The sequence below is a fragment of the Cherax quadricarinatus genome, chromosome 26 (assembly GCF_038502225.1).
Source record: "Cherax quadricarinatus isolate ZL_2023a chromosome 26, ASM3850222v1, whole genome shotgun sequence".
Lineage (NCBI taxonomy): Eukaryota > Metazoa > Arthropoda > Malacostraca > Decapoda > Parastacidae > Cherax > Cherax quadricarinatus.
Genome location: NC_091317.1, coordinates 35,150,684 through 35,171,634, shown reverse-complemented (window position 1 = coordinate 35,171,634; position 20,951 = coordinate 35,150,684). Strand labels below are relative to the sequence as shown.

The 20,951-nt window shown below is 45.7% G+C and overlaps 1 protein-coding gene across 1 annotated transcript in view; it reads right to left on the bottom strand.

Annotated features, from left to right (window-relative positions):
• The window catches only part of LOC128691745 (uncharacterized), a gene marked incomplete at its 5' end in the record, with an annotated part of 103,989 nt that overhangs the window by 32,074 nt on the left and 50,964 nt on the right, over positions 1-20,951 (bottom strand). The window contains 1 exon segment of the mRNA XM_070088925.1: positions 13,411-13,608. Coding sequence (XP_069945026.1) covers positions 13,411-13,608 — 198 coding nt within the window.

The following is a 20,951-nucleotide window of genomic DNA, read 5'->3' as shown; positions in this document are numbered from 1 at the left end:
TCTTTGTTTCATGTGAGTCATGCATTTCACAAAGGGGCTACACAAAGCAAAGATCAAGGTGAATATTTATACATGTATACAGTACAACAGAACTTCGATTATCCAGCATTTTGGATAACTCTCTCTGAATATTTTAATTACAGTGGAACCCTGGCACTTGAACAGCTCCCTACTCGAACAATTCGGTATTCGAACACTTTGTTCTGTAAAAAAATCGCTCAGTAGTTGACTGTTTGCTTAGCATTCAACCAAACAAACTCGACTGAGGCTGAGGGTTTAATTCCCCAAAAAGTGTTCAATTGTGATGAGACAGGTATACAGTGGACCCCCGGTTAACGATATTTTTTCACTCCAGAAGTATGTTCAGGTGCCAGTACTGACCGAATTTGTTCCCATAAGAAATACTGTGAAGTAGATTAGTCCATTTCAGACCCCCAAACATACACGTACAAACGCACTTACATAAATACACTTACATAATTGGTCGCATTCGGAGGTAATCGTTATGCGGGGGTCCACTGTATTTTAGAAAAAATGCCAAACAGAACCTATATTACATGAGAGGAGAAGTCACTGCCAGGACACAAGCCTTATAATAAAGGACTCACTCTTTTATTGTGCGGGAATGCAAATGGTGATTTAAATGTGAAGCCTTTGCTTGTCTATCACTCAGACAAGCATTGTGTTTAGTTGTTTCTTTTTTTAGATTTATGCATACTAGGCTTGTAAACTTCATGTTAAAATACTTTTGTAAGTGTATTTTTGGGGGTCTGAAACAGATTAATCTAATTTATATTATTTCTTATGGGAAAAATTTGTTCGGTACTCGAACAGCCTTCTGGAACGAATTAAGTTTGAGTACCGAGGTTCCACTGTATATTCAAATTAATTTTTACAAAGAATATTTCTGAACAAGAGAGATTCGGATGTAGAAAATCCAATGAGCATATTTTAAACAAAATCATATGGTTACTTTTTTTTTAATTTAGGGGTCTTGAGCTAAGCATAAAGAATATAATCAACATAAAATTATCCTTACTTTTCACAATCAAATAACACCCAAAAAATGTGAATAAGGTGGTACCTCGGGATATGAACTAAATTCATTCCAGAAGGCTGTTCAAGTGGCGATACAGAACAAATTTGTTCCCATAAAGAATAATGTAAATTAGATTAATCCATTTCAGACCCCCAAAAATACACTTACAAAAGCACTTACATAAATACACTCACATAACTGTTCGAGTTTTGAGCTGTTCGTATCCTGAGGTACCACTGTGTACCCTGCGCACCAACAACAATACCTGTGAACTATTTTGAAGCTGCTTCTAACCTCACAGCTCTGCCACAGACCAAGCTTTCTCACTGGGTGCCCAGTCAACATAGTAAATAGGCATGTACTACGACAGGTCTACCTGCATCTACACTCTGTACCTTTTTTTTTTTTTTCCTTAAAGGGGAGGGAGAGGGGAGTACCTGACATTGTACATAGTCCTGGTATCCTGATTGGTTGACTTCATCCTGCATTAGTTCAAGATCTTTGTTGATAACTGTTTGTAATTTTTCTACAATATTACTTAATGATGCTGCAGTTAGTAGATTTATCTATGTCTACTATCAGGATCAGGGTGAGAAACATACTTGGACTGTACCTTTGGGCACTAAACTTTTCACTCTGCAAAGACTGCATTTTCTTTTTGTTTGCTACCATACTTTGTGCTGTATGTTTTAAATCTGAATATCCACTTCCCTACTTTTCCTGTTATACCTATTGACCTTATTTTATGGGATATCACACTGTGGTCACATTTGTCTAATGCCTTTGCAAAATAAGAGTAGATCATCACATTTACTTTTTGGTTTTATTTCGAAGCCTCAGTGAGTTTGTCATAATGATGTAATAGTTGTGACAAGCATTATCTTCCTGCTATATCCATGTTGATGGATTGTGTTAGTACAGATACTCCCCTACTAACAAACAGATTCGGTTCTGAGCAGTCGTTCGTAAGTTCAACATATGTTTGTATACAGTATTGTAGTACAGTACATGTATGTATGAACATGGAGTAACCTAGAAGTGAGGAAGGAAAAAATACAAAAATACATTATGTCCACTTTTGTGTCCATTGTGATGGCCTAGTGCTTCTTAGCACTACCACTTGCATCACCACTGCTTTTGTGCTTAACACCAGACATACTGGGGGTATACTAATTACAAATAACACTGAATTTGTGGAGAGCACAAGCACACGTATGAATGATTCTGTTAGAGTAACCTACAATGTATTGTGTACATCTCGCCTCTTCCTGCAAACTGTTCACATTATAGAAAGTTTGCAACATGAAAGTTCATATATAGGGGAGTCTCTGCAATGCTTTTCCATAAAAACAGTAATATGTCATCATAGTACTGTGCTCTTTCATGATCTTTTATTGTGTGGAGATAGTGTCACTGATCCAAAATTTTTTGCCATTTCTCTGCTGCCTCCTTTGTGAAAAGGAGCTATGCCTGCACTTTTTAAGGCCTCGAGAATTTCACCTAAATCAAAGCTCCTCCTCTAAGAACTCAAAGTATTCATGATAATGATACTTTGCATTTCTTTATAAATGCAAGATTCCATGAATCAAGCCAAGACACTTCATGTATGGCGTTTTATCTTTCTCTTTCTAAAAGTCTGAAGGATTTCTGCTAATGTCAGGTATATAATTTCTAGGGTGGGCAGAGTTAGATAAAAAAAAGTATCTAGGTCTTCAAATGAATTACTGAAAACTATTCTTTCAGGATTTGAGGATTGTGGTCACTTGTTTTCATTAATGGTGTATGGACGTCATCTGAGAAGAGGGCCAATAAAGGAAGTTTTTGATTTGGATTTTGCATATGGAAAAAGTACTTAGGACTTTTCCATATTTCCTGAAAAGCTTTTTCTTTCTTTTGCGTTTCATTTGTCTGCCATAAGTGTTTTGGTTTATGCTCTCAATTGGCTCTGTGAAAATTTTCCTTCTTGGGTTTTGATATTTACAATTTTTTAATAGTTCAGCAGATACAAAAGCAAAATGCATCTGACAGATAATCAATGCTAGAAAATAATAATAATAAAAAAAAAAAAGCTTAACTGAAATTAATTTTCATAATGACTGGCGATCGAGTGTGTCAATGAACGATGCTCAGATGATGAGCAGTAACCCAATCTTCTTTCACACACAAAAATAAACAAATTAAACAATAGATAAGTGTTGAAAAAAAAAATATTTTCAGTGTCCTATTTCTGACACACTGCACTGACAAATGTATTAATGTTTTTTTTTTTTCAATGTTCTATGATGCTCTCCACTACATTCAGACACTTACTTCTTTATTCATGACTGTTGCATAATGCTGAAGCTGAATAATTGATTGCCAAATAATAAAAAATTATCCAGTGAAGGTTTCAAATTATTATTATTATTATAATCAAGGGGGAAGCGCTAAACCCAGAGAATTATACAGCACCTGGGGGGGGGGGGATGTGGAAGGCATTCAGGCTTAATTCGGGGAACTGGAGCACAGATCCAATTCCCTAAATCAAGAGCCCCTCACCAACATCAAGGAACCTTCCTTGAAGGGGAAGGTTTCAAAACCCAGCATCCTTGGGACTGTGGCTGTGCCTTCTGACACAGATTATTGAACATAATTATCAGTATAAAATCTTTTTTGCATATCCATATTTTTATATAATATATTATGTTTTCTGAAAAAAAATTTTAACAGTAACTCAAGCTTACATTTTTTTTAATAAACTTGGAGGTGGGAAATAAGTGCCTGCACTCTGGAGGAAGGGTGGAAGTGGGAAGTACAGTGCCTGCACTCTGGAGGAAGGGTGGAAGTGGGAAGTACAGTGCCTGCACTCTGGAGGAAGGGTGGAAGTGGGAAGTACAGTGCCTGCACTCTGGAGGAAGGGTGGAAGTGGGAAGTACAGTGCCTGCACTCTGGAGGAAGGGTGGAAGTGGGAAGTACAGTGCCTGCACTCTGGAGGAAGGGTGGAAGTGGGAAGTACAGTGCCTGCACTCTGGAGGAAGGGTGGAAGTGGGAAGTACAGTGCCTGCACTCTGGAGGAAGGGTGGAAGTGGGAAGTACAGTGCCTGCACTCTGGAGGAAGGGTGGAAGTGGGAAGTACAGTGCCTGCACTCTGGAGGAAGGGTGGAAGTGGGAAGTACAGTGCCTGCACTCTGGAGGAAGGGTGGAAGTGGGAAGTACAGTGCCTGCACTCTGGAGGAAGGGTGGAAGTGGGAAGTACAGTGCCTGCACTCTGGAGGAAGGGTGGAAGTGGGAAGTACAGTGCCTGCACTCTGGAGGAAGGGTGGAAGTGGGAAGTACAGTGCCTGCACTCTGGAGGAAGGGTGGAAGTGGGAAGTACAGTGCCTGCACTCTGGAGGAAGGGTGGAAGTGGGAAGTACAGTGCCTGCACTCTGGAGGAAGGGTGGAAGTGGGAAGTACAGTGCCTGCACTCTGGAGGAAGGGTGGAAGTGGGAAGTACAGTGCCTGCACTCTGGAGGAAGGGTGGAAGTGGGAAGTACAGTGCCTGCACTCTGGAGGAAGGGTGGAAGTGGGAAGTACAGTGCCTGCACTCTGGAGGAAGGGTGGAAGTGGGAAGTACAGTGCCTGCACTCTGGAGGAAGGGTGGAAGTGGGAAGTACAGTGCCTGCACTCTGGAGGAAGGGTGGAAGTGGGAAGTACAGTGCCTGCACTCTGGAGGAATGGTGGAAGTGGGAAGTACAGTGCCTGCACTCTGGAGGAAGGGTGGAAGTGGTAAGTACAGTGCCTGCACTCTGGAGGAAGGGTGGAAGTGGGAAGTACAGTGCCTGCACTCTGGAGGAAGGGTGGAAGTGGGAAGTACAGTGCCTGCACTCTGAAGGAAGGGTGGAAGTGGGAAGTACAGTGCCTGCACTCTGGAGGAAGGGTGGAAGTGGGAAGTACAGTGCCTGCACTCTGGAGGAAGGGTGGAAGTGGGAAGTACAGTGCCTGCACTCTGGAGGAAGGGTGGAAGTGGGAAGTACAGTGCCTGCACTCTGGACGAAGGGTGGAAGTGGGAAGTACAGTGCCTGCACTCTGAAGGAAGGGTGGAAGTGGTAAGTACAGTGCCTGCACTCTGGAAGAAGGGTGTAAGTGGGAAGTACAGTGCCTGCACTCTGGAGGAAGGGTGGAAGTATGAAGTACAGTGCCTGCACTCTGGAGGAAGGGTGGAAGTGGGAAGTACAGTGCCTGCACTCTGGAGGAAGGGTGGAAGTGGAAGTACAGTGGCACTCTGAAGTAAGTGGGAGTGTGCCTGCACTCTGGAAGGGTGGAAGTGGGAAGTACAGTGCCTGCACTCTGTGGAAGTGGGAAGTACAGTGCCTGCACTCTGAAAGGGTGGGAAGTACAGTGCCTGCACTCTGGAGGAAGGGGGAAGTGGCCTGCACTCTGGTGGGAAGTACAGTGCCTGCACTCTGGAGGAAGGGTGGAAGTGGGAAGTACAGTGCCTGCACTCTGGAGGAAGGGTGGAAGTGGGAAGTACAGTGCCTGCACTCTGGAGGAAGGGTGGAAGTGGGAAGTACAGTGCCTGCACTCTGGAGGAAGGGTGGAAGTGGGAAGTACAGTGCGTGCACTCGGGAGGACGGGTGGAAGTGGGTTGGAAAGTACAGTGCCTGCACTCTGGAGGAAGGGTGGAAGTGGGAAGTACAGTGCCTGCACTCTGGAGGAAGGGTGGAAGTGGGAAGTACAGTGCCTGCACTCTGGAGGAAGGGTGGAAGTGGGAAGTACAGTGCCTACACTCTGAAGGAAGGGTGGAAGTGGGAAGTACAGTGATTGCACTCTGAAGGAGGGGGGAGGTGGGAAATAAGTGCATGCACTCTGGAGGAAGGGTGTAAGTGGGAAGTACAGTGCCTGCACTCTGGAGGAAGGGTGTAAGTGGGAAGTACAGTGCCTGCACTCTGGAGGAATGGTGGAAGTGGGAAGTACAGTGCCTGCACTCTGGAGGAAGGGTGGAAGTGGGAAGTACAGTGGGAAAGTGGGAAGTACAGTGCCTGCACTCTGGAGGAAGGGTGGAAGTGGGAAGTACAGTGCCTGCACTCTGAAGGAAGGGTGGAAGTGGGAAGTACAGTGCCTGCACTCTGAAGGAGGGGTGGAGGTGGGAAATAAGTGCATGCACTCTGGAGGAAGGGTGGAAGTGGGAAGTACAGCGCCTGCACTCTGAAAGAAGGGTGGAAGTGGGAAGTACAGTGCCTGCACTCTGAAGGAAGGGTGGAAGTGGGAAGTACAGTACCTGCACTCAGAAGGAAGGGTGGAAATGGGAAGTACAGTGCCTGCACTCTGGAGGAAGGGTGGAAGTGGGAAGTACAGTGCCTGCACTCTGAAGGAAGGGTCGAAGTGGGAAGTACAGTGCCTGCACTCTGTAGGAAGGGTGGAAGTGGGAAGTACAGTGCCTGCACTCTGAAGGAAGGGTGGAAGTGGAAAGTACAGTCCCTGCACTCTGAAGGAAGGGTGGAAGTGGGAAGTACGGTACCTGCACTCTGAAGGAAGGGTGGAAGTGGGAAGTACAGTGCCTGCACTCTGGAGGAAGGGTGGAAGTGGGAAGTACAGGGCCTGCACTCTGAAGGAAGGGTGGAAGTGGGAAGTAAAGTGCCTGCACTCTGAAGGAAGGGTGGAAGTGGGAAGTACAGTGCCTGCACTCTGAAGGAAGGGTGGAAATGGGAAGTACAGTGCCTACACTCTGAAGGAGGGGTGGAGGTGGGAAATAAGTGCCTGCACTCTGAAGGAAGGGTGGAAGTGGGAAGTAGTGCCTGCACTCTGAAAGAAGGGTGGAAGTGGGAAGTACAGTGCTTGCACTCTGAAGGAAGGATGGAAGTGGGAAGAACAGTGCCTGCACTCTGAAGGAGGGGTGGAAGTGGGAAGTACAGTGCCTGCACTCTGAAGGAAGGATGGAAGTGGGAAGTACAGTGCCTGCACTCTGAATGAGGGGTGGAAGTGGAAAGTACAGTGCCTGCACTCTGAAGGAGGGTTGGACATGGGAAGTACACTGCCTGCACTCTGAAGGAAGGGTGGAAGTGGGAAGTACAGCGCCTGCACTCAGAAGGAGAGTTGGAGGTGGGAAGTACAGTGCCTGCACTCTGAAAGAGGGTTGGAGATGGGAAGTACAGTGCCTGCACTCTGAAAGAGGGTTGGAGGTGGGAAGTACAGTGCCTGCACTCTGAAGAAGGGGTGGAGGTTGGAAGTACAGTGCCTGCACTCTGAAGGAGTGGTGGAGGTGGGAAGTACAGTGCCTGCACTCTGAAAGAGGGTGGGGGATGGGAAGTACAGTGCCTGCACTCTGAAGGAGGGTTGGAGATGGGAAGTACAGTGCCTGCACTCTGAAAGAGGGTTGGAGATGGGAAGTACAGTGCCTGAACTCTGAAGGAGGGTTGGAGGTGGGAAGTACAGTGCCTGCACTCTGAAGGAGGGGTGGAAGTGGGAAGCACAGTGCCTGCACTCTGAAGAAGGGTTGGAGGTGGGAAGTACAGTGCCTGCACTCTGAAGGAGGGTTGAAGGTGGGAAGTACAGTGCTGCACTCTGAAGGAAGGATGGAAGTGGGAAGTACAGTGCCTGCACTCTGAAGGAGGGGTGGACGTGGTAAGTACAGTGCCTGCACTCTGAAGGTAGGTTGGAGGTGGGAAGTACAGTGTGTGCACTCTGAAGAAGGGGTGGAGGTGAGAAGTAGAGTGCCTGCACTCTAAAGGAGGGTTGGAGGTGGGAAGTACAGTGCCTGCACTCTGAAGGAGGGTTGGAGGTGGGAAGTACAGTGCCTGCACTCTGAAGGAGGGTTGGGGTAGGAAGCACAGTGCCTGCACTCTGAAGGAGGGTTAAAGGTGAGAAGTACAGTGCCTGCACTCTGAAGGAGGGGTGGAGGTGGGAAGTACAGTGCCTGCACTCTGAAGGAGAGGTGGAGGTGGGAAGTACAGTGTCTGCACTCTGAAGGAGGGGTGGAGGCAGGAAGTACAGTGCCTGCACTCTGAAGGAAGGGCTGGAGGTGAGAAGTACAGTGTCTGCACTCTGAAGATGGGGTGGAGGTGGGAAGTGCAGTGCCTGCACTCTGAATGAGGGGTGAAGGTGGGAAGTACAGTGCCTCTATTCTAAAGGAGGGGTGGAGATGGGAAGTACAGTGCCTGCACTCAGGAGGGGGTGGAGGTGGGAAGTACAGTGCCTGCACTCTGAAGGAAGGGTGGAGATGGGAAGTACAGTGCCTGCACTCGGAAGCAGGGGTGAAGGTGGGAAGTACAGTGCCTGTATTCTGAAGGTGGGAAGTACAGTGCATCTATTCTAAAGGAGGGGTGGAGGTGGGAAGTATAGTGCCTGCACTCTGAAGGAGGGTTGGAGGTGGGAAGTACAGTGCCTGAGCTCTGAAGGTGGGTTGGAGGTGGGAAGTACAGTGTCCACACTCTGAAGGAGGGGTGGATGTGGGAAGTACAGTGCCTGCACTCTGAAGGAGGGTCGGAGGTGCTAAGTACAGTGCCTGCACTCTGAAGGAGGGTTGGAGGTGCGAAGTACAGTGCCTGCACTCTGAAGGAGGGTTGGAGGTGGGACGTACAGTGCCTACACTCTGAAGGATGGGTGGAGATGGGAAGTACAGTGCCTGCACTCTGAAGGAAGGGTTGGAGGTGGGAAGTATAGTGCCTGCACTCTGAAGGTGAGAAGTAAAGTGCCTGCACTCTGAAGGTGAGAAGTACAGTGCCTGCACTCTGAAGGTGGGGTGGAGGTGGGAAGTACAGTGCCTGCACTCTGAAGGAAGGGTGGAAGTGGGAAGTACAGTGCCTGCACTCTCAAGGTGGGGTGGAGGTGGGAAGTACAGTGCCTGCACTCTAAAGGAGGTGTGAAGGTGGGAAGTACAGTGCCTGCACTCTGATGGAGGGGAGGATGTAGAAAGTACAGTGCCTGTATTCTGAAGGTGGGGATGAGGTGGGAAGTACAGTGTCTGCACTCTGAAGGTAGGAAATACAGTGCCTTCACTTTGAAGGTGGGATGGAGTTGGGAAGTACAGTGCTTTCACTCTGAAGGTGGAGTGCAGGTAGAAAATACAGTACCTTCACTCTGAAGATGCAAAGTACAGTGCATGTACTCTGAAGGTGGGGCTGACGTGGAAAGTACAGTGCCTGCACTCTGAAGGTGGGGCAGAGAAGGGAAGTGAAGTGCCTCCACTCTAAAGGTGGGGCAGAGGGAGGAAGTACAGTGCCTGCACTCTGAAGGAGGGGTGGATGTGGGAAGTACAGTGCTTGGACTCTGAAGGAGGGAAGTAGAGTGCCTGCACTCTGAAGAAGGGTTGGAGATGGGAGGTACAGTGCCTGCACTCTGCAGGAGGGTTGGAGGTTGGAAGTACAGTGCCTGCACTCTGAAGCAGGGTTTCAGGTGGGAAGTAAGTGCCTGCACTCTGAAGGAGGGTTGGAGGAGGGAAGTACAGTGCCTGCACTCTGAAGGAGGGTTGGAGGTGCAAAGTACAGTGCCTGCACTCTGAAGGAGGGTTGGAGGTGCAAAGTACAGTGCCTGCACTCTGAAGGATGGTTGGAGGTGGGAAGTACAGTGCCTGCACTCTGAAGGTGGGTTGGAGGTGGGAAGTACAGTGTCTGCACTCTGAAGGAGGGGTGGAGGCGGGAAGTACAGTGACTGCACTCTGAAGGAGGGTGAAGGTGGGAAATACAGTGCCTGCACTCTGAAGGTGGGAAGTACAGTGCCTTCATTCTGAAGGTGAGGAGGAGGTGTAAAGTACAGTTCCTGCACTCTGAAGGAGGGGTGAACGTGGGAAATACAGTGCCTGCACTCTGATGGAGGGGAGGATGTAGAAAGTAGTGCCTGTATTCTAAAGGAGGGGTGGAGGTGAGAAGTACAGTGCCTGCACTCAGGAGGGAGTGGAGGTGGGAAGTACAGTGCCTGTATTCTGAAGGTGGGGATGAGGTGGGAAGTACAGTGTCTGCACTCTGAAGGTAGGAAATACAGTGCCTTCACTTTGAAGGTGGGATGGAGTTGGGAAGTACAGTGTTTTCACTCTGAAGGTGGAGTGTAGGTAGAAAATGCAGTACCTTCACTCTGAACGTGCAAAGTACAGTGCATGCACTCTGAAGGTGGGACAGAGGTGGAAAGTACAGTGCCTGCACTCTGAAGGTGGAGCAGAGAAGGGAAGTGCAGTGTCTGCACTCTGAAGGAGGGGTGGAGGTGGGAAGTACAGTGACTGCACTCTGAAGGTGGGTTGGAGGTGGGAAGTACAGTGTCTGCACTCTGAAGGAGGGGTGGAGGTGGGAAGTACAGTGACTGCACTCTGAAGGAGGGTTGGAGGTGAGAAGTACAGTGCCTGCACTCTGAAGGAGGATTGGAGGTGGGAAGTACAGTGCCTGCACTCTGAAGGAGGGGTGGTGGTGGGAAGTACAGTGCCTGCACTCTGAAGGAAGGTTGGAGGTGGGAAGTAGTGTCTGCACTCTGAAGGAGGGAAGTACAGCACCTGCACTCTGAAGGAGGGTTGGAGGAGGGAAGTACAGTGTCTGCATTCTGAAGGAGGAGTAGAGGTGGGAAGTACAGTGCCTGCACTCTGCAGGAGGGTTGGAGGTTGGAAGTACAGTGCCTGCACTCTGAAGCAGGGTTTCAGGTGGGAAGTACAGTGCCTGCAATCTGAAGGAGGGTTGGAGGAGGGAAGTACAGTGCCTGCACTCTGAAGGAGGGTTGGAGGAGGGAAGTACAGTGCCTGCACTCTGAAGGAGGGTTGGAGGTGCAAAGTACAGTGCCTGCACTCTGAAGGATGGTTGGAGGTGGGAAGTACAGTGCCTGCACTCTGAAGGTGGGAAGTACAGTGTCTGCACTCTGAAGGAGGGGTGGAGGTGGGAAGTACAGTGTCTGCACTCTGAAGGAGGGGTGGAGGTGGGAAGTACAGTGACTGCACTCTGAAGGAGGGTTGGAGGTGAGAAATACAGTGCCTGCACTCTGAAGGGGGGTTGGAGGAGGGAAGTACAGTGCCTGCACTCTGAAGGAGGGTTTTAGGAGGGAAATACAGTGTCTTCACTCTGAAGGAGGGGTGGAGATGGGAAGTACAGTGCATGCACTCTGAAGGAGGATTGGAGGTGGGAAGTACAGTGCCTGCACTCTGAAGGAGGGGTGGTGGTGGGAAGTACAGTGCCTGCACTCTGAAGGAAGGTTGGAGGTGGGAAGTACAGTGCCTGTACTCTGCAGGATGGGTGGAGGTGGGAAGTACAGTGCCTGCACTCTGAAGGATGGTTGGAAGTGGGAAGTACAGTGCCTGCACTCTGAAGGAGGAGGTGAGGTGGGAAGTGCAGTGTCTGCACTCTGAAGGAGGGGTGGAGGTGGGAAGTACAGTGCCTGCACTCTGAAGGAGGGTTGGAGGTGGGAAGTAGTGCCTGCACTCTGAAGGAGGGTTGGAGGTGGGAAGTACAGTGCCTGCACTCTGAAGGTGGGTTGGAGGTGGGAAGTACAGTGCCTGCACTCTGAAGGAGGGTTGGAGGTGGGAAGTACAGTGCCTGCACTCTGAAGGATGGGTGGAGGTGGGAAGTACAGTGCCTGCACTCTGAAGGAGGGTTGGAGGTGGGAAGTACAGTGCTTGCACTCTGAAGGAGGGGTGGAGGTGTGGGAAGTACAGTGCTTGCACTCTGAAGGAGGGGTGGAGGTGGGAAGTAAAGTGCCTGCACTCTGAAGGAAGGGTTGGAGGCGGGAAGTACAGTGCCTGCACTCTGAAGGTTGGGTGGAGGTGGAAGTATAGTGCCTGCACTCTGAAGGTGGGAAGTACAGTGCCTGCACTCTGAAGGTGGGGTGGAAGTGGGAAGTACAGTACCAGCACTCTGAAGGTGGGGTGGAGGTGGGAAGTACAGTGCCTGTATTCTGAAGGAAGGGTGGAAGTGGGAAGTACAGTGCCTGTACTCTGAAGGAAGGGTGGAAGTGGGAAGTACAGTGCCTGCACTCTGAAGGTGGGAAGTACAGTGCCTGTATTCTGAAGGAGGGGTGGAGATGGGAAGTACAATGCCTTCATTCTGAAGGTGGGGTGGAGGTGGGAAGTACAGCACCTTCACTCTGAAGGTGAGGTGGAGGTGGAAAGTACAGTTCCTGCACTCTGAAGAAGGGGTGGAGGTGGGAAGTACAGTGCCTCTATTCTAAAGGAGGGGTGGAGGTGCGAAGTACAGTGCCTGCACTCTGAAGGAGGGGAGGAGGTGGAGTTTACAGTGCCTGTATTCTAAAGGAGGGGTATAGGTGAGAAGTACACTGCCTGCGCTCAGGAGGGAGTGGAGGTGGGAAGTACAGTGCCTGCACTCTGAAATACAGGTGGGAAATACAGTGCCTTCACTTTGAAGGTGGAGTGGAGGTGGTAAGTACAGTGCCTTCACTCTGAAGGTGGGGTGCAGGTGGGAAATACAATACCTTCACTCTGAAGGTGGGAAGTACAGTGCCTGCACTCTGAAGGTGGGGCAGAGGTGGAAAGTACAGTGCCTGCACTCTGAAGGTGGGGCAGAGGTGGAAAGTACAGTGCTTGCACTCTGAAGGTGGGGCAGAGAAGGGAAGTACAGTGCTTCCACTCTAAAGGTGGGGTGGAGGTGGGAAGTACAGTGCATGCACTCTGAAGGTGAAGCAGAGGTGGGAAGTACAGTGTCTGCACTCTGAAGGTGGGGTGGAGGCATGAAGTATAGTGCCTCTAAAGGAGGGGTGGAGGTGGGAAGTACAGTGCCTGCACTCTGAAGGTGGGAAGTACAGTGACTGCACTCTGAAGGTGAAGCAGAGGTGGGAAGTACAGTGTCTGCACTCTGAAGGTGGGGTGGAGGCATGAAGTATAGTGTCTCTAAAGGAGGGGTGGAGGCGGGAAGTACAGTGCCTGCACTCTGAAGGAGGGGTGAAGTTGGGAAGTACAGTGCCTGCACTATGAAGGAGGGGTGGAGGTGGGAAGTACAGTGCCTGCACTCTGAAGGTGGGAAGTACAGTGCCTGCACTCTGAAGGTGGGAAGTACAGTGCCTGCACTCTGAAGGTGGGAAGTACAGTGCCTGCACTCTGAAGGTGGGAAGTACAGTGCCTGCACTCTGAAGGTGGGAAGTACAGTGCCTGCACTCTGAAGGTGGGAAGTACAGTGCCTGCACTCTGAAGGTGGGAAGTACAGTGACTGCACTCTGAAGGTGCGAAGTACAGTGACTGCACTCTGAAGGTGCGAAGTACAGTGACTGCACTCTGAAGGTGGGAAGTACAGTGCGTGCACTCTGAATGCTGGGTGGGATGTTGCAGTTTAGAAGTCCATCTGAAATATAATGTCTGTTTATTTCATGCACAATAGCTATTACATCAATGATGGTGAATGTGTATCCAATTTTGGGTGTTACTCTACCTTGGTAAGAAATGGCAGGTGAGGGAATTTTTTTTTTATTTTTCTTTAACTAAGTACACTACTCACCGATGGAATTCACAGCCTAGTTCCTTCCTTGTAAAATGCTTTAGATCAACCTCTTCTTTCTTATTGATAGTCAAGGAGGCTAACTTCAAAAAGCCTCTTTTATAAATCATGACTTGCTTTTCCTTAAGAATGGACACCATCTCCTTAGCTTTTGGTGCACTCAGGTTACTTCGAGGGAGTAGGATGCTGTAATACCTCCTGAGAAAAACAATTGATTTATTGATATCACTGTTTGCTCATCTAATTGTGTTTACTCAACGACCTGCAACCTACCTCTAAATAATCAACTCCTTCACCAGGAAAAACAAAAATGCACAATACAGTACCTGGAACAATACACAAATAACCTGCATATATGAGGAGCTTACAACGATGTTACGGTCTTACTTGAACCATTTACAAAGTCACACAAACAGAAAAAGAGGAGGAGGAGCCAGTATATATAGGCCAGCTGGCAGGGATGGGACAAGAGAAGTGGAAGGAGTAGTAGTGGTAGAGGTAAGGCAGGTAGAGGAAGTAGTAGTGGTAGTGTAAAGTAGGCAGAGTGGTGGGACAAGAATAGAAAAGGGGAGTGAAAGGCTGCAAAAGTGAAGGTAGGGGCCAAAGGAGGAGGTGGTGGTGCTAGTAGTTAGTTAGGTGGCGGTGGAGGTGGCAGCGACGGCGGCAGCAGCAGCAGTAGCAGTAATGGGGTCAGTCAAAGGCCAAGAAAGAGGAGCACTGCAGGAGAACTAAGGGCCCACAAGAGCTAAGACCTAAAACACAGGGGGGGGAAGGGGAGAAGTGAAGGACAGATTGCCTAAGTCAAAAGAAAGGAAACCCAAAACAAGAAAAATGAAAAGTAAGAACGAAGAAGAGGTAGAGAGAGGAGGCAAAAAAAGAATTAGGTTAAGTCAGGTGTGTTCTGAAGTTTGAAGCATTTGACAATGTAATGGGAAAGGAAGGCATCTACAAAGACAAAGCCAGGACTAAGGAGAGTTGTGTATAATGGGGATTACAATTTTCCAACTTAATATTCAACATTTCTTTAATAACCGTTACCTCCTTGAAGTTGAACTTCATAATTATAATCCCGATGTTTTACTCTTGAATGAGACAGCTGCAAGAGTTGATCAACATATTAAATTACATGGTTACTCTACTGTGGAGAAATCGAGAGGACCCTATAGTGGTGTAGCCATCTTAGTTAAATTAGGCTATACATTTAAAAATATTCATATTGATGAAGATAACATTTTTGCAATAGAAATGACAACGTCTCATGGCCAACTAGTGATAGGAACTGGATATTTTCCCCCGAGACAATATATAGAGTCAATTCCTCTACATAGGATATTAAGCAGAAACATTCCAACAATTCTAGTGGGAGATTTTAATGCTCATTACCCTGCCCTCTTTAACTGTGGAGCTGGTATTCCACTGGGTGACTTAAAAGGAAAACAACTATTTAATATCATGACAGCCAGAAACTTGTCATTTCAAGGCCCATTCTTTAAATCGTATATTGGACCTCACCCAGGAACACCAGATATAGTCCTGACAAACAGAGACTGTGACCTCTTTCATTGTCATATCTCTCCTAGTGGAAACGTAGGATCTGACCATATTCCTGTTATAATACAACTACAAACTTCTCCATTTAGAATACCTGTACCTCCTAAACCCAATCTTAACACCCTAGGATTTGACCCCTTCAGGCCATTTCTGGGTGAAGATGAAATTGTGTCGTTGGAAAATCTACCTTCCACTACAATTGATGACGAGATCAGGTCCCTTCACAATCGAATAATTGAAGCTACTAATGCAACTTGCCAATTAGCTTCCACAAAGATCTATCAACAATATAAACCTACTAGGGAAATTAGAGACGCTTTAAGAAATTATCAAGCAGAATGTCGAAGGCATCTTCAGACGCGACAACCACCAGTAGCTACATTGCACAGATTGAAGCAAGAATTAATTAACATGATTAGCTATCACAAACGTGACTTATGGAAATCGCTAGTTCTCCAAGCTAATCAGTATAAACGTGAGCCAGCAAAATTTTGGAGCAAGATCTGACAACTGTTAGGGGCAAAGCACAAGGCTCCTAACTACCTAATTCATACCTTCATTGATGAGGATGATGAAGATGTTGAGATTAAACTTGATGATCCACAGGACCAGGCTAATTTGATGGGTGATGTATGGGAGAAAATTCTCTCCCACAATAACAGTCGTCGATTTAACAATAATCATTATCAGTTGGTATATGAATGGAGAGATGAGAACTTAGATGATCTACAACCACTACCTTCCATCGATACATCAACTCTTGAAGAAGCTCACCCGCTTACTAGACCTATTACATTACTTGAGATGAGTCAGGTTATTGGAAGAATGCGAAATAGAGCCCCTGGACTCTCTGGAATAACAATGAAACAAATAAAGTTCCTACCCAAAAATTGTAAACAGTCTTTGGTTAATATCTTTAATGCCATATTGGCCTCAGGACATTTTCCAGTGGTTTTTAAGACTGCTAGGATGATCTTTCTTGCTAAACCCAATAAAGACATCCACCAACCAGGGAACTATAGACCTATATCTTTACTTGAAGTCACTGGAAAAGTTCTTGAGAAAATCATTTCCAACAGACTGAACTACTATATGGAGTTTAATCACCATTTTACTGAAAAACAATTTGGCTTTAGAACACAGAGGTACCCATCATGCAATAAATATTATTTTCGATACTGTAGCAAGTCTAAAACATCAGGGCAATCTTGCCCTAATTGCCACCAGAGATGTTCATAAAGCTTTTGATAGCTTATGGCATGATGGTCTTATATACAAACTCATTGACCTACCAGACCATAACTGGACTTTTCTCAGATTAATATATAATTTCTTAACTCAAAGAAAAATCATTCCCACCTTTCATGGCAGGTCGACAGAGCCTTTTATAAAAACAGCGGGTGTCCCACAAGGTTCTTGTCTTAGTCCAATTCTCTTCAACATTTATGTGAATGACATTCCTCAACCAGAGCTTAATGATACAATTATAAAACAGTTTGCAGATGATGTTATTCATGTTGTCTCATCAACTCTGGTAACAGGAAAATACAAGTATGAGAGAGCCATAGAAAAAATGAATATTGAACTTCGTCGAACATCTAATTGGGAAAAGAAATGGAGAATTACGACTAATCCTGAGAAAGTCCTTGTTAGCACAATAGGATGTTTTGCATCAACCATCGAAGATAAAGGGGGTATCTCCATCAGAGGTACACCTGTAGCCATTAGAAACCCTAACAAGATCTTGGGATATGAAATAGACAGGCTGCTCCACTCAACATCTCATGTAACTAAAAAGATCAACATAGCCAAAGCCGGTCTTAGCAGTCTCTTTCAATTCAATCAAGCCCCTCCACATGTCAAAAAACATCTATATAAAATGATAATAAGACCTATACTCGAATATCCATGTGTCCCAATGACATTAACAACAAAGACCAACATGCTACAGTTACAAAGGGTCCAGAATAGAGCTCTTCACTTCATTACGGGTACCAGGAGGAGAGACAGAGTTAAAATGGCAGATTTACATGTACAACAAGATATTACTGCCTTAAATGTACACCTTGACACCCTGAAAAAGAAACAACTGTATGCAATGCAAGAACTCTACATGCCAGATAGAGAACATCCTCTACAAGTTGTAAATACCACGGATTATATCATCAATACTCCTCCTCATAGGACTCAAAGAATGACTCTCCCACAGAGGGTCCGTCGTTTTATTCATAAAGATGATTACCATCGACCAATGATATTGAGCAACCTCCCTGATGAAGATATTTGGGTAACACCAGAACCCTTCAATGTTTACTGAGAAATCATCGCCCCCAATTAGGGAGACATCTTATATAACATTCTACTGTAAAAATTATGCTAAATTTACTATGGCGGGACACCACCTGTAAGAAGCCATTGTCAAGTAATTCTTTATAAACTGGCCAGGAAATTATTGCCTTCATTGTCGCTTAAATATCCGTTGTGCAATCGCAAAAAAAAGGCAATTGCAACTTGTATAATTACTACCAATTCAAAGTCATGTACTTATATATCAGTTATATCTATGTGACTCTGATGGGTTAGTATTATACCCCTTTAAGAATATCTTATTATTTCACATACACCTTCTAAATTATGCTGCTCCCATGTTGATATTAGCTAGAGAAAGTTCTCTCCGACCCTTGGAGTTAATGCAAAATGAAGCTCTCAGGATTATTCTTGGCTGTCCCAGATCTACAAAAGTTCTTAACATGAGGAAGGAGCTTGGTATTTCTAGTATCAGTGATAGGATTGTTGAAATTAACACTGTACTCGGTATTAGAATGTTGAGAAACGAACCAGACACTGTCACAGTGAATCTTACCAAGTGTCTAGAGGTAAATACACACAGATCTAAATGGATTGTGAAAACGTGCAATTGCATTAAGTTTTATAACCTGCATGAACTGTATCACTGTAGGCAACAAGAGCATTTCACCCCTCCATGGAAGATGTGTTCATTTAATATCACATACCTACAAGTTCCTCCCAAGAAGCTCATTGCTAGTAATCCCTTCCTTAAATCTCTTGTTAGAGCAACTGCTCAAGAAGAAATTTCTCACCTAGCTGGTAGTAACAAGTTATCACAAGTTATATACACTGATGGATCTAAACAGGAGTTTTCTGGCAGGGCTGCATCTGCTCTTGTTGCCACCTCCCTAGTTAAGAACGATAATAAATTTGTTGAGTTAGGCATAAGAATTAACAACTGGGCGTCTACACTGCAAACTGAATTGTTTGCAATCCTAATGGCGCTAAAGCTAACCTATGACACTGAGCTTGACTCTATCATCATTACTGATTCTATGTCATCATTGAAGGCTCTTGGCTCATATAATGACTCCAACAACATGCTCATTGGGGAAGCCAGGTATAGATATTCAAAAATTAGGGACAAAGGAATTAATGTACAATTGCTATGGATCCCATCACACATTGGATTACTCCTTCATGATAAAGTTGATATGTTAGCCAAGAAGAGTATCGAGAAGGAGAATGTAGAATATAACTTTGGTATAACTGTGTCTAGCATTAGGAATAATATTAAGAGAGAAGTAAATAATGAAAATGATTGTTATAGGAATGCAGTTACAAGCCTGAGTAGATCTATAACCCACTATGATAACATGAACGTAGATAAGTATGTTTATGGAGCAACTTGCAATGTGAACAGACTGACTGATGTTGTAGTGGCCAGGCTTAGGCTTGGTTACAAGTACTTCTGGCAGTTTGGGAGACACACAGATGATGATCAAACTAAATGTAAATTATGTGATCAGGCATATGGTCACTCTCTTGAACACTATGTGCTTAATTGTCCACTTATTGAGGAATACAGAGACAGACAGTATAATAACCTATGTGACATGTCAAGATATCTTATTAATGAAAATAAGATACCAGATATACTAAGCAAATTTCCTAAATTTGCTTGTAACAGATAAGTGAACTATAGATATGTAGATATAAATCCATATGTATTCCTGTTAACCCTTTGGGGCCTAGTTCCTAGGCCTTTTGTATATCCATATGCTCTCGCGCTACCGTCCACAGGATGGATATGGGGTGCACAATAAACTAGCCACTTCGGTGGCAAAATCTAAAAAAAATCTAAATCTTTTAAATTACACCAAAGTGGTTGGGCCACTTACCTTTTATATCCTACCTCTCTCCCCCCTCCCACCCTTTTCCAATATTTCTATCCTTACCCATCCTTCTTCTTTACCCATCTTACCAAAGCTCTGGTCATAAGAAGAAGAAGAGGATTCAACTAGGGAAAGTTGTGTATAAAGAAAGTTGTGATTAAGGAAGGATTCAACAAGATGATAACTGTGAAAGTGTTAGCAAATGACCAGTCAATAGGATGACTGTGATCTCTAACGTGACAGAAGGAGCATTATTGGCGTTGGCAAGTTTAACACTACTTTTGTGCTCCTTAAGTCTGTCAGAAAGAGAACGGCCAGTTTCTCCAAAGTGCTGAAGTGGATGAGAGGAGCATGAAATACAAATACCAGGGGCATTTATAGTGGGAGTAAAGGTATGAACTAGATTACTGCAAAGAGTGTTAGTCAAACGCCCCACCTAATGACTACCTCATCGGCACCTACCCGAATACACTATTCCTAGCTCCAACCAACCCACCTATTATCAACACACTAAAGAACAAGGCAGGAGATTTAAATAACTTACCATAATTTATATACAAAAAAGCTTCACAAGTACTGTCACCAATCACTGCAACACTCTTCAACATATCCATCGAATCCTCTACCTTCCTCACAGTTCTCAAAATAGCGAGGGTCAGTCACCCCGATACATAAAGGAGGAGATCAAGAAGACCTGAATAATTATAGGCCAATATATTTCCAGTCTTTCTAATCTCAATAACTCTCTCCATTCCTTAGACATCAAATTTACTTATCGCCAGACTAACACTCTTCGCACCAATCTAGTTCATACCACTCCCCCCTCTATAGATGCTCCTGGTGTCTACTCTATTTCCTGTTCCTCTTGTCCTCTTCTGTACTTTGGAGAAACTAGCCGTTCGCTTTCTGACAGACTCAAGAAGCACAAAAGTAGTGTTAGGCTCGCCGACGCCAATAATGTTCTTTTCTGTTATGTTAGAGATCACAGTCATCCTACTGACTGGTCTTCTGCTAAAACTGTCTACCCTACTTTAACAAATGCCATCTCATTGAATTCTCCCTTATACAAAACTTTCCTTTATGAATCTTAGTCCTGGCTTTGTCTCTGTAGATGCCTTCCTTTCCCACTGTCAAATGCTCCAAACTTCATAACACATGTGATTTAACTTGATTCTTTTTTCTCCTTTTCTCTTTACCTCTTCTCCTTTCCTATTTTTCCTTTTTCTTGTTTTGGGTTTTCTTTCTACTTCCTTGGGTGTTCTGTCCTTCACTTCCCCCCCAATGTATTTTTGGTCTTACCCCTTGTGGGCCCTTAGCTCTCCTGCAGTGCTCCCAGGGATGGATTTACAAGAAGGGCCCTGGGCCACAGGCACCCACCAGAAGGGCTTCCCCCAAAGATGAAAAATATTATGACACATTATACTGAGAATTGAAGAGATTGCTGGTGTTACATCATCGGTGTGAGAGCATCGTCAGCTGCATGATGCAAGGATGACTCGCAGCACATCATCCTGGGTGTGCAGGGTGCTGCAGTATGAATGACTGCTGGATCGTGGTCAGTATCTTAACAACAGTGTGGTAGTGAGAACTCGCTACGAGCGAGCATGAAGCAAAAGCGATTTGTGAACCTGATGGTCATGAGCATAGAACCTGACGTCCTATGCTCATTGGATTCTGATGGAGTCATCAGAGACTTTTCCATCAGACAAGCACGGAATGTACCTGGCTTATAATATTTTATCTGACTGAAGATAACCCCTCATAAGTCTGTACATTACTTTTGAGTTACACTTGCAAATGAACCGA